At 42.3% G+C, this 14,799-nt stretch overlaps 1 protein-coding gene across 2 annotated transcripts; it reads right to left on the bottom strand.

Moving 5' to 3' along the window:
* Positions 1 to 518: 518 nt before the first annotated feature.
* On the bottom strand, positions 519 to 13,722 carry LOC133403256 (overexpressed in colon carcinoma 1 protein homolog). Of its 2 annotated transcripts, none has more exons than XR_009768634.1 (6): positions 13,562 to 13,722; positions 9,045 to 9,069; positions 8,230 to 8,265; positions 3,991 to 4,138; positions 2,654 to 2,686; positions 519 to 881 (listed from the first exon to the last, which is right to left on the bottom strand). XR_009768634.1 is itself a non-coding variant. In XM_061678005.1 (6 exons), the coding sequence occupies exons 1-5, from the start codon at positions 13,602 to 13,604 to the stop codon at positions 2,682 to 2,684; spliced, it is 186 nt and encodes a 61-aa protein (XP_061533989.1). In that variant the 5' UTR covers positions 13,605 to 13,722; the 3' UTR covers positions 519 to 881; positions 2,654 to 2,681. The 2 variants fall into 2 exon arrangements, 1 of the variants encoding a protein (XP_061533989.1); XM_061678005.1 differs by having other exon boundaries at positions 4,062 to 4,138.
* Between the last annotated feature and the right edge of the window lie 1,077 nt (positions 13,723 to 14,799).

The raw sequence follows: 14,799 nt of genomic DNA, 5'->3' as shown, positions 1-14,799 counted from the left end.
GGTTGTTTTAAATATGCAATGTGTGATTCTCTTTGTCTGATGTTTAGTTTGACAGTCAACTTCAACTGGTAGTGGTATTAAACAATGTTTTTTTTTCTTTTTTTTTAAGAATGGTTCACTATCTGCCAAACGACTTCTTGTTGTGAATTGCGTTGTTAGCTCCCGCCATACAACGCTCGTGTGGAACATTTTTACTTGTTAGTCAAAGCCAAAAAGATCGGATGTACGACAGCCGCATCCAAATAGATGTGCAAATGTCGAAATGCGCACATACAGGGTGTGGGTGCACAAAATTCCAAATAATTGAATTTATTTTATGACTTTTTAAGTTTGTTTTGTTTATATTTGTCTTTTTCACCCCTTGTTGGAGAATGTGCAGGTGTACCTAATATTGTGTGTGGCCTGTGAGCGTAGCGTGAAGGACCTCCGTACGTTTCTCTGTCGTTCTTGGTTTCTCCTGGGTGCACAGTGAGTCACTAATGCGGTGATTGCAATTTGCAGTGCTAATGAGCAAAAAAAAAAAAAAACATCTTAATTAGCCAGCAACATTTCATAACTGTGACTGACACGCCAAGATGGACATCACGACGGTCTGTGCCCCCGCTGGTGCTTTGCAGTCCCCAAAAGGGCGCTTGTCCACTTCCATGCCCATCTTTTTATTTTTGAAGGATGATTATGGATGGCATCCATAGAGTTCCATGGTGTGTGGCTATGCCTCCCGTGAGGAGCCGACGACACAGCGTCGTCTTTGGCGACGTGACGAAATGTCTGCATCTCGACTCTAGCGGCGCGCTAAGAGGGCTGACCCATCAGTCGGTGAGGTCACGGCACATCCAAGGGGGAGTCGGTCGGGGGTGCCTCAAGGTGAATATTCAGGTTGCCTGTCAAGACGAGCAATACAAGTTGTTGGAAGACTGCCATCCATCCATTTCTATGGCAAGCCAGTTGAGCATGTATTCAATATTCTGGATATCCAATTAACCCTCCATGCAGTTTATTTTCCATGCACACATAGTATGTTCAATTATTATGAGGATATTCTCAGTTAAAACTGACCCTGGCTAAGAATATCCTTATAATAATTGCCTAGATCAAATTATGAACTACAGATCAAAATGATGTCATAACCTTAAAACTTTACACCAGTGTAAAAGTACACATGATTATTATTAATGCTCCATTATTTAGCATGCCCACATTCCGTATTACACTGCAGTTGACTCCTTCTTTGTATCTCCTAGTCAACATTTCATTGTAATAACAATAAAGGTGTATCTAATCTAATATACAAATCAGAAAAGAATACATACATGCATAGTTAACAACATGTTTCTATTAGGCTTTACACAATCAGGATTTTTGAGGCCGATCACCGATCAGCAAGTTTAAAAAAAGGATAACCGAACACCGATCCGATCACAAGGTGGAGCAATGTGTCCATTTACATGACTTGTTCGTTTATTGTATATAGTTGTGCGCTGTATACTGAGTACTGTATCTATCCTTCCATCCATTTTCTGTACTGCTTCATCTCACTAGGGTCGCCGTCGTGCTCGAGCTCATCCCAGCTCAAAATTATTCTCTAGCATTTTAGACAAAAGTGAAAACATCAATGACCTCTAGGGGGCATTCGAGGCTTGGCCACTGACATATGTTTTGGTCACATCAACATTACAACATGACAGAAATAATTGGTGCTAACTTACTGTAATTAAATTACTTTATGTTTACAATTAAATTATTTAATAAATGCTGTTAATGACATGCTTACTTTAATTTTCTCACTGTCCCGGCTATATGGACGGGTGTTGTCCAGTTTGTGTCCATTAGGCTTCCCCCCGTGCCCCACGCTGCGTTGCTTGAACGCGGCATGCTCCTCCTTGTGTATATTCTTCAGGTGCCCGGTCAAATTTGTTGTGTTGAAGCATTTAGATGACGTTCCCCACGAAGTACTTCAGTTGTGCACAGACTGCAAATAACTAACGTGTTGTTTGTCTGAGACACCTCAAAATACTCCCATACTGACAATGTGTTTTTCCACTGACAAGATTGAAAATACGTTATTGGCCGTCAGATAGTTACAGTACTACGTCATTGATCGGATCGGTGAATTATGACATGAAAGCCGATCAGCCGATCTAATTATCGTCCGATACCGATCACACCGATCAGATCGGCGTAAAGTCTAGTTTCTATTGAGCTTTTGATTTGTTTATTTTAAATTGGAATAATTAAATGTATTTTGTTGGTGACGTTATCATATAAATTAAAGGCAATTTTTAAAACAATGTGATTTCTTTCGTAAGTGTATATAAATCGGAACCCATTTGAGCATTTATTCCATATCCAGTTTAAGGTCCATGTACATTACTAGTATGCTCTTTGCCCTCGCTAGTAAAATAATTCAGCACACAAGTAGAATGACTAGGGCGCACTAGTAGAATGACAGTCTTACACTAGTATTCAACTACTGTACCTGTAGCATTTTTCTAACAATGTTTTTATGAAATGTCTTCAATTATTGTTATAATGTCAGGGAAATAACTATTCATTTCTAACTTTTTTTTTTTTTTTAGTTTATTGGTCATAGTACTCTTACAGGAACTTCTGCGAGTGATTTTGAATGACATCTGATTGAACATGGTGCACGTACCTCAGTTGTGTCCAATTCACTGACTGCGCTAGTCTGTAACAAGGCAGACGATCAGTCACTAGACAAATAATGGCACAATATTTGGTTCACTCTATAAACATTTTTAAAAATAGGTCATTGTTGCTGTTCAGCACATTATTATATGTACAACCCCAATTCTAATGAAGTTGGGACGTTGTGTTAAACATAATTAAAAACAGAATACAATGATTTGCAAATCATGTTCGACCTATATTTAATTGAATACACTTCAAATTCTTGGTCATGTCTGAGACTAGTGATTGAATGAACACTGATTCATGCCAATGTCCATCCATCCGTCCATTTTCTGAGCCGCTTATCCTCACTAGGGAGTGCTGGAGCCTATCCCAGCTATCTTTGGGCAGGAGGTGGGGTACACCTTATTACGCTTTTATTTTTAAAAAAATCAAACTTTAGTATCATAATATTATGCATGTTTTTTAAATATGGCTATATTCTTGTAATTTACTGTGCTCTTACGCATCCATTCATTCATTTTCTTTACCGCTTCTCCTCACTAGGGTCACGGGTAAACTGGAGCCTATTCCATCTATCTTCGGGTGGGAGGCGGGGTACACCCTGAACCGGTCGCCAGCCAATCGCAGGGCACACATAAACAAACAACCATTCACACTCACATACACACATACGGGCCATTTAGAGTCTTCAATCAATCTACCACGCATGTTTTTGGGGTGTGGGAGGAAACAGGAGTGCCCGGAGAAAACCTACGCAGGCACGGCGAGAACATGCAAACTCCACACAGGAGGGGGCCGGGGATTGAACCCTGGTCCTCAGTACTGTGAGGCAGACGCTCTAACCAGTCGTGCACCGTGCTGCCTCATGCCCATGTTATTCTGCTAAACAATTTAGGAGCATCACTATCGCTACGGATGCAAACTCAATCAATGAAATTAAATGGTTAACTGTGAGGGAATCAAGGATGAGATCGTGCATTGAAAAAGCAATTTTCATGCATAAGATCACAACACAGCAAGTCATAATTTCATGGTCGTGGATGATTACCATGGCATATTAAGCAGCGTTTATAGAAGTCATGTGTTTACCGTTACTGAAATATCGATATCTCCGACACCAGAACTTTACGCTCTAAAATCGATTCTCAAGTTACAAGAACAAACATGATGCTTTCAAATGTATTGGCCAAAAAACAATGCCACCCTTCTTAACCAAAAAGGGAGGAAAGCAGATTGATGTTGTGATTACAGTCATGAAAAACAACATTAGAGTAAAGACTACGTTAAGACAAACACGCTTCAGGCCTTGTGGCTTAGCACACACTGACAGACTCTTACCTGGTTGTCCTCATTTGTCCAGTGAGAGCCTCATAGTTTATTTATTTTTATTTTTTGACACAGGGGGCTACCTTTTTGGGTTGACTTGGAATGAGTGGCCACCGTGGTCAAGTCTGCTGGGAGACCCACATACACGCCACCATAGTTCCTGAGTGGAGAGGAGATGAGTATTGTCATGATTATATTACATTATCAAGAGTCTTGCAATAATCATTGCATTAATTTAACAGTTCCCCCCCCCCCTGTTATAGGTTAATTAAAATTTATTTATTTGTTCTATTTTATATTCATTTGTCTCATAAAATAATTAAAAAGATTTATTGCAAACAAATTTGTAAATAAGGACAATTATTACATTAATTAAAATGTTATGTAGACATTTTACAATGATTAATTTATTTGATTAAATATTTGGTTAATTAATTATGATGAATTATAAATATTAGAATTGAAAATGTATTCTTCAACTATTTTACATACTTTATCCACACGTTTTATTTTACATTTACATAACTTTAAAGTTATTATCATTATTATTATTTTTTTTTACCTCATCCACGAATGACCCAGCCCATCTGTCTATTTTAAAAATCAAATGTAGCTCTTTAGCACCAATGTTTGCCCTCCCACGGTGTAATCATCTTTAACATAAGCCCATGTTCCCACCAAGCAGTACAGTTATCGAGAATAACAACGGAACCTTAACCATCCAACAGTTCATCCTGGGACACTGCTCTAATGTTTCCCATAGGAAATAAGAGAATTTAGTATCACACTGTTGCCATCATAAAACGTTTGCCAACATTACATGCAATGTTTTAAGTAACATTTTAGCATTTATAACTGCCAGTGTTGACTTTTTAAGGCCAAAGGGTAATGTGAAATTGAGTGGTGTCTGGTTTTTTTTTTAATTTTTTTTTTTATGCACATTCTTAACTTATACATGTGTATCTTCCTTTCGGCTTGTCCCTTTCGGGGTCGCCACGGCGTGTCATCCTTTTCCATGTAAGCCTATCTCCTGCATCCTCCTCTCGAACACCAACTGCCATCATGTCTTCCCTCACGACATCCATCAACCTTCTCTTTGGTCTTCTTCTGGCTCTCTTGCCTGGCAGCTCCCTCCTCATCATCCTTCTATCAATATACTCACTATTTCTCCTCTGGACGTGTACAAACCATCGAAGTCTGCTCTCTCTAACTGTGTCCCCAAAACATCGAACCTTGGCTGTCCCTCTGATGAGCTCATTTCTAATTTTATCCAACCTGGTCACTCCGAGAGCGAACCTTAACATCTTCATTTCCGGCACCTCCAGCTCTGCTTCCTGTTGTCTCTTCAGTGCCACTGTCTCTAATCCGTACATCATGGCTGGCCTCACCACTGTTTTATAAACTTTGCCCTTCATCCTAGCAGAGACTCTTCTGTCACATAACACACCTGACACCTTCCTCCACCCGTTCCAACCTGCTTGGACCCGTTTCTTCACTTCCTGACCACACTCCCTATTGCTCTGGACGGTTGACCCCAAGTATTTAAAGTCCTCCACCCTTGCTATCTCTTCTCCCTGTAGCCTCACTCTCCCCCCCACCACCCCTCTCATTCATGCACATATATTGTGTCTTACTTCGGCTAATCTTCATTCCACTGCTCTCCAGTGAATGCCTCCATCTTTCTAACTGTTCCTCCACCTGCTCCCTGCTTTCACTGCAGATCACAATGTCGTCTGCAAACATCATGGTCCACGGGGATTCCAGTCTAACCTCATCTGTCAGCCTATCCATCTCCACTGCAAACAGGAAGGGGCTCAGGGCTGATCCCTGATGCAGTCCCACGTCCACCTTAAATTCTTCTGTCACACCTACAGCACACCTCACCGCTGTTCTGCTGCCCTCGTACATGTCCTGTATTATTCTAACATACTTCTCTGCCACTCCAGACTTCCGCATGCAGTACCACAGTTCCTCTCTGGGTACTCTGTCATAGGCTTTCTCTAGATCTACAAAGACACAATGTAGCTCCTTCTGACCTTTTCTGTACTTTTCCATCAACATCCTCAAGGCAAATAATGCATCTGTGGTACTCTTTCTATCCATGAAACCATACTGTTGCTCGCAAATACTCACTTCTATCCTAAGTCTAGCCTCCATTACTCTTTCCCATAACTTCATTGTGTGGCTCACCAACTATTCCTATATAGTTCCCACAGCTCTGCACATCACCCTTGTTCTTAAAAATGGGCACCAGCACACTTTTCCTCCATTCCTCAGGCATCTTCTCTAATTCTATTGAACAAGCTGGTCAAAAACTCCACAGCCATCTCTCCTAGATAATTCCATACCTCCACAGGAATGTCATCAGGACCAACTGCCTTTCCATTTTTCATCCTCTTTAATGGCTTTCTAATTTCACCCTTACTAATCATTGCCACTTGCTGGTCCACCACACTTGCCTCTTCTACTCTCCCTTCTCTCTCATTTTCCTCATTCATCAACTCCTCGAAGTATTTTTTCCATCTATCCTGCACACTACTGGCACCAGTCAACATATTTCCATCTCTATCCTTAATCACCCTAACCTGCTGCACATCCTTCCTATCTCTATCCCTCTGTCTGGCCAGCCTGTATAGATCCTTTTCTCCTTCTTTAGTCTCCAACCTGGCATACATGTCATCATATGCCTCTTGTTTGGCCTTTGCCACCTCTACCTTTGCCCTATGTCGCATCTCAATGTATTCCTTTTGCCTCTCCTCGGTCCTCTCAGTGTCCCACTTCTTCTTAGCTAACCTTTTTCCTTGTATGATTTCCTGTACTGTGAGGTTCCACCACCAAGTCTCCTTCTCTCCTTTCCTGCTAGAATATACACCAAGTACTCTCTTGCCTGCCTCTCTGATCACCTTGGCTGCAGTGGTCTAGTCTTCTGGAAGCTCCTCCTGTCCAACGAGAGCCTGTCTCACCTCTTCCCGAAAATCTGCACAACACTCGTCCTGTCTCAGCTTCTACCACATGGTTCTCTGCTCTGTCTTTGTCTTGTTAATCTTCCTCCCCACCACCAAAGTAATCTTACACATCACCATCCTATGCTGTCTAGCCACACTCTCCCCTACCACAACCTTAGTCGGTAACCTACTTCAGATTACATCGTCTGCAAAAGATGTAATCCACCTGCGTGCTTCTACCTCCGCTCTTGTAGGTCAGCCTATGTTCCTGCCTCTTCTGAAAATAAGTGTTCACTACAGCCATTTGCATCCTTTTTGCAAAGTCTACCACCATCTGTCCCTCCAAGTTCCTTTCCTGGATGCCGTTATTACCTATCACTTCTTTATCACCCCTATTTCCTTCACCAACATGTCCATTACAATCTGCCCCAATCACGACTCTCTCGCTGTCTGGGATGCTCAGAACTACTTAGTCTAGCTCCTTCCAGAATTTCTCTTTCACATCCTACCTCTGGGGCATAGCCACTAATCACATTGTACATAACACCCTCAATGTCAAGTTTCAGCCTCATCACTCGATCTGATACTCTTTTTAGAGTACTGCGGTTTCCTCTCACATCCCCCCAAAATGCATGGAAGGTTAACTGGAGACTCTAAATTGCCCGTAGGTGTGAATGTGAGTGCGAATGGTTGGTTGTTTATATGTGCACTGCGATTGACTGGCGACCAGTTCAGGGTGTACCCCGCCTCCTGCCCCGAGTCAGCTGGGATAGGCTCCAGCACACCCGCGACCCTTGTGAGGATAAGCGGGACGGCAGATGAATGAATGAATGAGTCTTCCGTGTATATTCTTCTTCTCTTCTCACCTTCTTCATCTCTTAGCAACCCTTTTTGAGATATGGCATAAGCGTTGCAAAGCAAACAAAGAAAAAGCTAAGTGTAAATCATTCGATGCACGCAGAACAAAGATTCCTGTGTTGTACACTAACTATCGTCTCAAAGAGGCCCATTTCCCTGGAAGTTTTGTTCAAATTTAAAATTGCACAACCTCCTAATCTTTCCACTTTAGGGTTTCCACTGTCAGCGACTGCACCCTACTAGAAGGGTGGAGCCAAACTGTCGATTGGTCGACGGAGAAGTATAAAAATGCCACTATACTCTTTGATGGAAACATAGCTCGAATCCCAGTTGTAGAACATTGTGAATACAACAGCAAAAGAGTTATTATTGCATGTGATAAGAAGTTTAAAAGATGTGCCGCCGAGGAGACGAGACCATGTTTAATTGCGTTAGAAGTCAAAGGTACCTTCTTTTCTCATCGTCTGCCAAGGGATCTTCTGTCCTGATTGAGAGAAGACATGTCAGCTCAAAGCATCCCCCCATCCACACGAGTGGACTTGAGATTTACGCCAGCGTAAGCAACAAGTAGGCTTGATGATCGGATTAAGCAGCCTGTTATGATTCTGGGTGGTTTATTTATGGGTGTATTCATTAATTTATAATTGTCTCCTTCTTTATCTCTGGGGGATACAAAACCTGGACCTGCAGAATGTCACTTTTACTGCAGTGTAATGACATCAAATAATTCACTCTAGGGATGTACTATTCTCTTTAATCTCATGTTTTATACTGTGTGTGTGTTTGGTGATATTTTGCTGTGCAGCGCGGTCTTGACATGCTGCTGTCAGCTCTCATGCGTGCTGTGCAGCTCTGATGTTTATCAAGGAACACACACACTGCACGTAGTACTGTACTGTATATACAAACAAATCAGCAAACACACACACACACAGATATGTGCGCACAAACTGATTCCAGGAAACACAAAGCCCATCCCCAGGCTTTAATAAACGCCGCCTATTAAAAGCAAAAGGACAGGCTGCCCTATGTAAGATAGGACAAACAATCTGCTTTCATGCTCACATATCCTTAATTTATTTTCATTGGTCATTTGGCTGCTTTTATCAAGTGGGCATGTGACTATAAGCAATTAATAAATGCATTTATGGGTCAGGGCAGACGCTTTTCCTTGCGTTAAAACGATCTAAAGTTAATTATGTGACAAATATTATTTTCTAATGAGCAGTGCCAGGAGAAAGACGTGGTGATCGGTGTACTCACACATCCCTGGAGGCTTCGGCTGGCCCTGAAAGTGAAGGAAGAGAGACACTTAATCTTTGTTCATTAAATATTGAAGGCCTCGTAAACAATTCATTGCACAGTGTTTACTAAAGGACCCTCTAAGGCAGGGGTGTCATTTTTGTCACGGCCAAATCGCAGTTATGGTTCCACTCGGAGGGCCGTTATCGCTGCAAACTCATATGAATGTATGATTGCCTCATATTATTGCATATACACAAATTAATGGATAATTACTTTTGAAATCAAAAGCCAGTAAAAACTGTTTGTTCAACTACAGTATGAATACATTTTATTTTAACAGTGGGGTTGGTAAAAACAAAATGCTTGCAATATCTCAATATTTTTAAAAGTGAACCCAATTTGGAATTTTGGTATTTAAGCAAGAAACACAAAGTCGATGCACACTCTCGCGGGCCACATAAAATGAAGTGGCGGGCCAGATCTGTCCCCCCGGGCCACCAATTTGACACCTGTGCTCTAAGGTATTTAATTGTGTTTGAGAGAAACGGTGGTTTTAAAAGCACCATTATACAAGAGTCAATACAGTGGTGCCCTGAGGTATGAGTGACAGGACTTCCGAGTCTTTCAACATATACAAGCCGTCATTCAGACGATGTTTTGCTTTGACTAGCGGGCACAAATTGGAGGAACTCAACTCACTTCACAAAACGCATCAGTTAGGAAGATACTGTACGTAGCGAACATTTGATAAGGAAAAGAGGCTTCAAGCTGTTTAGTGACATTCCCAGTGGAAGTTTACGGTCCAAATAAACGTAAAACAAAACGATTTATATGCTGTGTATTTAAAACAACCGCACAACCTTGCCTTCAGATAGCTTAATGCTAACACAATGCAAAATGCCGCAGATGGGCGAACAAATAGCATCGAGAATCGCTGTGTCATACCATAAAAGCAACGGAATTGGAATCTTGTGATCATAATTAATTACTTATGTACGCAAGTGGTTGAAAACTCAACCAGCGCTACAGTAGTTGCATCAGAATATACAGTACTGTGGCTCGTTGTGTGCTGAAAACGACACCCCGGTTCCCCCCCAAGATGAAAAATGGTCAATAGCTAACATACTTCGCACATTCAAATGTGCACTGTAAGCTAGGTATGCCGACTGTGGTGACAGCCTGCACACTTGCCCTAACTTTAGGAGCTTCTACGGCAATGTGTGAAAACTCGGCGCGCCGGCGCATAATACACTGCCCAGACACAAGGCCCAGCTGATTCAGCTTGCTTTTGAAAAGGACGTCATGATGTGGTTGTGCCACAACATGTGGGGGCAGCACTGAGCATTTCAATCTGATTGGAAGGATGCGTTGATGAGGAGGTTCAGCGCGGAGAGACGCCACCTAACGCTACATTGACGCACACTTAAAGTAGGTTTGAAGTGTGCGTGCGCGTGTGTCTGTGCGTATGTGTTGGGTATGGATGTCCGTGTGTGGAGCCCTGAAACTGTACAAGATGTTCCATCTCATTAGTTGAACACTCAAGTGTTTTTGTGGATATTGATATCTTAAATTATGAGAACTGGTCTTGTAGCCGGTCATACTTACTGTTGGTACAAAAAGTAATAAAATCAACTGGTTTCATAAAGTGTAATTACTGCACGTATTGTAGTATTTGTGTTACATGTGAGCCTTTAAGGGGCATGGCCTAGCAAGTCCAGTGAGGGGATGCAGTCGGTTAGTCTGTGAGCGTCTGAGTTGTGGCCTAAAACAGCTCCTTGCGAGTGTTCTCATTTTGCATTTGTGCGGTGGATGGTTTGTCCCATTCAGTAATTGGCTGAAAGTGCATGGGCGACTGTGGCTCTCCTAGTCCACATACTTCTTTAATTGTTCCATTTTCTTTTCAGCACAAAGCAAAAAAAAATGATGACTTGTAACACCAAAAACTAAAATTGACAACGTAAGTCAAGGTATTGGTCTTTGCTACATCACTTTTAAAATCTGTGAAAGGTTTGGATATACACATTTACCACTCAATACCAGATTTTTTTTTTTAAATTGAGGTGATATTAACAAATATTGAACATTTACTTCTCTCTCTCTCTCTCTCTCTCTCTCTCTCACTCTCTCTCTCTCTCTCTCTCGCTCTCTCTCTCTCTCTCTCTCGCTCTCTCTCTCTCTCTCTCTCTCTCTCTCTCTCTCTCTCTCTCTCTCTCTCTCTCTCTCTCTCTATATATATATATATATATATATATATATATATATATATATATATATCGAATTAATGAATGACTGACTCAGTCTGCGTTGAACCACTAGAACCACCCAATCTATTTAGGTTCAAGATAAAAGTGCATAACTTGAACACAAGCCACACCACAACATACAGCCCATAAGAAAAACACCCAACAAGAAATGTATCTATTACTACAAATAAGAAGTATTTGCGTACGTGGGAAAAGAGTGAATTTCCCTTACTGCTGTCAAAAAAGAAGTCTGCTGACAATGACACAGCGGCCCATTCAGAGGGAAAACAAAAGCTCATTCATATCTCAGGAATCGCATCTTCGGAAATAAGGGGAAGGATGAGCAGTACAGTGTGTGCCTGGGTGGGTCACTTGAATCCATGCAGACCATGGCTTGAAATTGAAAAGATTGACATGCGTGACTCTGCCGCTGCGCTTCCGGAATGATGTATGATTTAATTATTAGGTTGGAAAACAATAATGTGTGTAACAACACTACAGAGCATGTTGCTCCGCTGACAAAGAAATGGTCTGATTTTGACTGTGGTCATACTGTATGCCAAGAAATCTACTCATTTATCATCAACAAGGCATTTGGTCAGCCTCTGACCTTGTGAAATTGAGTTAAAGGCGTTTCCGTGTTTTATGGCGAGTCACAAAACTTTGCTGCCATGTTCCATGAACTTTCTGTGACAATAACCCATCTGTGGTTCATTTCTTAGCAAGTGGATAAACTCTCAAGAACAAGTTTGTCTTTGACGAACAGCTGTTTCCCCCAGGAAACAGCTGAAATTACAGTAATAGGGGTAAGCCCTGAATGTTTTTTAAATTGACGCCCCCGCTGGCGGCACAGTGGATGACTGGTTAGCATGTCTACCTCACAGTTCTGAGAATCCGGGTTGAAATCCGGCCTCACCTGTGTGGAGTTTGCATGTTCTCCCCGTGCCTGGGTGGGTTTTCTCCGGGCACTCCGGTTTCCTCCCACATCCCAAAAACATGCATAGTAGGTTAATTGAAAACTCTAAATTGCCCGTAGGTGTGAATGTGATTGCGAATGGTTGTTTGTTTCTATGTGCCCTGCGATTGGCTGGCGACCAGTTCAGGTTGTACCCCGCCTCCCGCCCGAAGATAGCTGGGAAAGGCTCCAGCAGCCCGCGACCCTAGTGAGGATAAACGGTAAAGAAGATGGGTGGATGGATGGATGGATGTTTGTTTGTTTATATGTGCCCTGCGATTGGCTGGCGACCAGTTCAGGGTGTACCCTGCCTCTCGCCCATAGTCAGCTGGGAGAGGCTCCAGCACACCCACGACCCTAGTGAGGAGAAGCGATATGGAAGATGAATGAATTAATAAATGAATGATCGAATTAATGAATGACTGACTCCGGTTTCCTCTCACATCCCAAAAACATGCGTGGTAGGTTGATTGAAGATTCTAAATTGCCCGTAGGTGTGAATGTGAGCGCGAATGGTTGTTTGTTTCTATGTGCCCTGCGATTGGCTGGTGACCGCTTCAGGGTGTACCCCGCCTCGCGCCCGAAGATAGCTGGGATAGGCTCCAGCAGCCCGTGACCCTAGTGAGGATAAGTGGTAAGGAAGATGGATGGACAGACGGACGGGCAGACGGACGGGCGGATCATTAGTCCCGGTTTCAATCGGTTCTCGATTCTCGATGCCCAACCCTAGTTGTCATTTGGTTGAAAATACAAAAAACTCAGCCCAATCTCTGGTCTAGTTCATCCCAAAGGTGTTTGATGGGCATTTTCTCACACCAAACTCCTCTAAGCATGGCCATTGTGGACAGTGGAACAGATAGGACTTTGCAAAACTGTTGCCACAAAGTTGGATATGAACAATTGTCCAAAATATCTTGATAAGATTCAGGGTCCAACTTCTAAATGATTGAAGGATAGATTTAGAGGTTGAATCAAATCAATGCAGCTGATGAAGACAGGACGTTTGGGTGAATGAATGTGTGTCAAAAACAAAACAAAAAACATTTCAACATAGTATTTTTATGAATGAAACCTGGTTTTGAATTATGTTTTCCAAAAGAACACAGCCTGAAACATTCAATATGCAATTTGACTACATAATTTGGATCACTAGAAGTCAAAATAGACACATTCCACATGCAAATGTTTTCTATTCATTCATCGGTGACTCCAAGCCCCACGCACTTCATTTAGATTCTAATCACCTTCCAGCTTTGGTGCAGACACACTGACAACTCTCCCCTCTGATCGTGTCTCACATTCCCATAAAAAAAGCAAGCAAAATAAAAAACACTCACCCCCTCCCGAGGTGCTGGCGGCCGACGAATTGCCACAACCCATTTTTGCATGGACGCAGCCGTCGTCCAAACGTGAGCGTCAGACGCCCGGCGACAAGGAGGAGGTGAAGAAGGAGCAACACATCAGGAGAGGAGGAGAGGGAAGGTCAAGGAAGCGTCTCCCACGGTTACGCTGAGAGTAAGCCAGGAAGCACAGAGCGAGGGGCTTTTATACACATGCTGGGGAGGGGAGTGTCTGTGTATGTGTGTTGGGGGGGTACAGTGGATGAGAGGGAAGAGAGAAAGATGCTTTGCCTCAATGTGATTTGCTCGTCTGTTACACCCTGACACGGTTGCCCTGGAAACCAGAAGGGGCGCGTGTGCAGAGAACTAACCAATGGAGAGCCTCCATTTTATGTTAAAACTCCACGCATCCGTACATACATCATTGTTCTTAAAGAGCAATTGGACATGCGTACACATGACCACTGAGGACAACAGCACATGAAGGCCGAGTGTCTAGCCGTGACAAAACGTTTTCAGTCTTTGACCTCACTGCTATGACACTGATTCTCAAAAAGTGTGGTGCGCATACCACTAGCAATACACAAAGAATCACTGAATTCAACATTCAAACTGTGCTTAATGTTACAGTAGTTTAAACTTTTTTTTAATTTTTTTTATCCTGTACATTTGTTAAGTACAATTCAGTTCAATTCAGTTGAACTTAACTTTTGAGTTTAACGGAAGTGCAGTCAATCTTTTAGAACTGTTTGTTTTCAAACATTTATTTCCTGCTAGGCCAATAGCAACTTTGGCTTCCGTTACCATGCTGACTGCTGGGTGGAGCCGACTTTAGACCTGTCGACTTATAGACTTTGAAGTACAGTACATGTGCTAAGGCAAAAGCCTTAGCTTTTCTTTCTTTTAAAGTACCCCCCTGTTCCAGTGGGTGGACACGAAGTGTGTTTGCGGCGTTCACTACTGTGATGGGTTAAAAGCAGAGGTCAAATTTCATGACTGTGCATGTACAGTATGTTTTGACAATAAAGATGATGATTGTTCTTCCTCTCTCTTCTTTCTCCAATGGCACAACTAGTTAACAAACCCTTCTACTGTATGTTGACCAAGTTAGCACGATTGAGAAAACAGGGTGGCCGAAATGATGATTTTAACCTTGTCTCCCGCCTTAGTTTGAATGTGTAACGTGTCAGTTGTAAAAAGGATGTTGTTTCTGTTTTAAAAGGTAAGTTGATTAA

The sequence above is a fragment of the Phycodurus eques genome, chromosome 5 (assembly GCF_024500275.1).
Source record: "Phycodurus eques isolate BA_2022a chromosome 5, UOR_Pequ_1.1, whole genome shotgun sequence".
Lineage (NCBI taxonomy): Eukaryota > Metazoa > Chordata > Actinopteri > Syngnathiformes > Syngnathidae > Phycodurus > Phycodurus eques.
This window is presented reverse-complemented; position numbering and strand designations above follow the sequence as displayed.

Excerpts from the sequence above, each read along its gene's own strand:
- LOC133403256 (XM_061678005.1), bottom strand. The coding sequence starts at position 13,604 with ATGGGTTGTGGCAATTCGTCGGCCGCCAGCACCTCGGGAGGGG. Across the intron at positions 8,266-9,044 it reads GCCGAAGCCTCCAGGGATGT|GACAGAAGATCCCTTGGCAG; the intron begins GTGAGTACACCG and ends TCTCTCAATCAG. Across the intron at positions 4,139-8,229 it reads GCAGACGATGAGAAAAGAAG|GAACTATGGTGGCGTGTATG; the intron begins GTACCTTTGACT and ends CTCTCCACTCAG.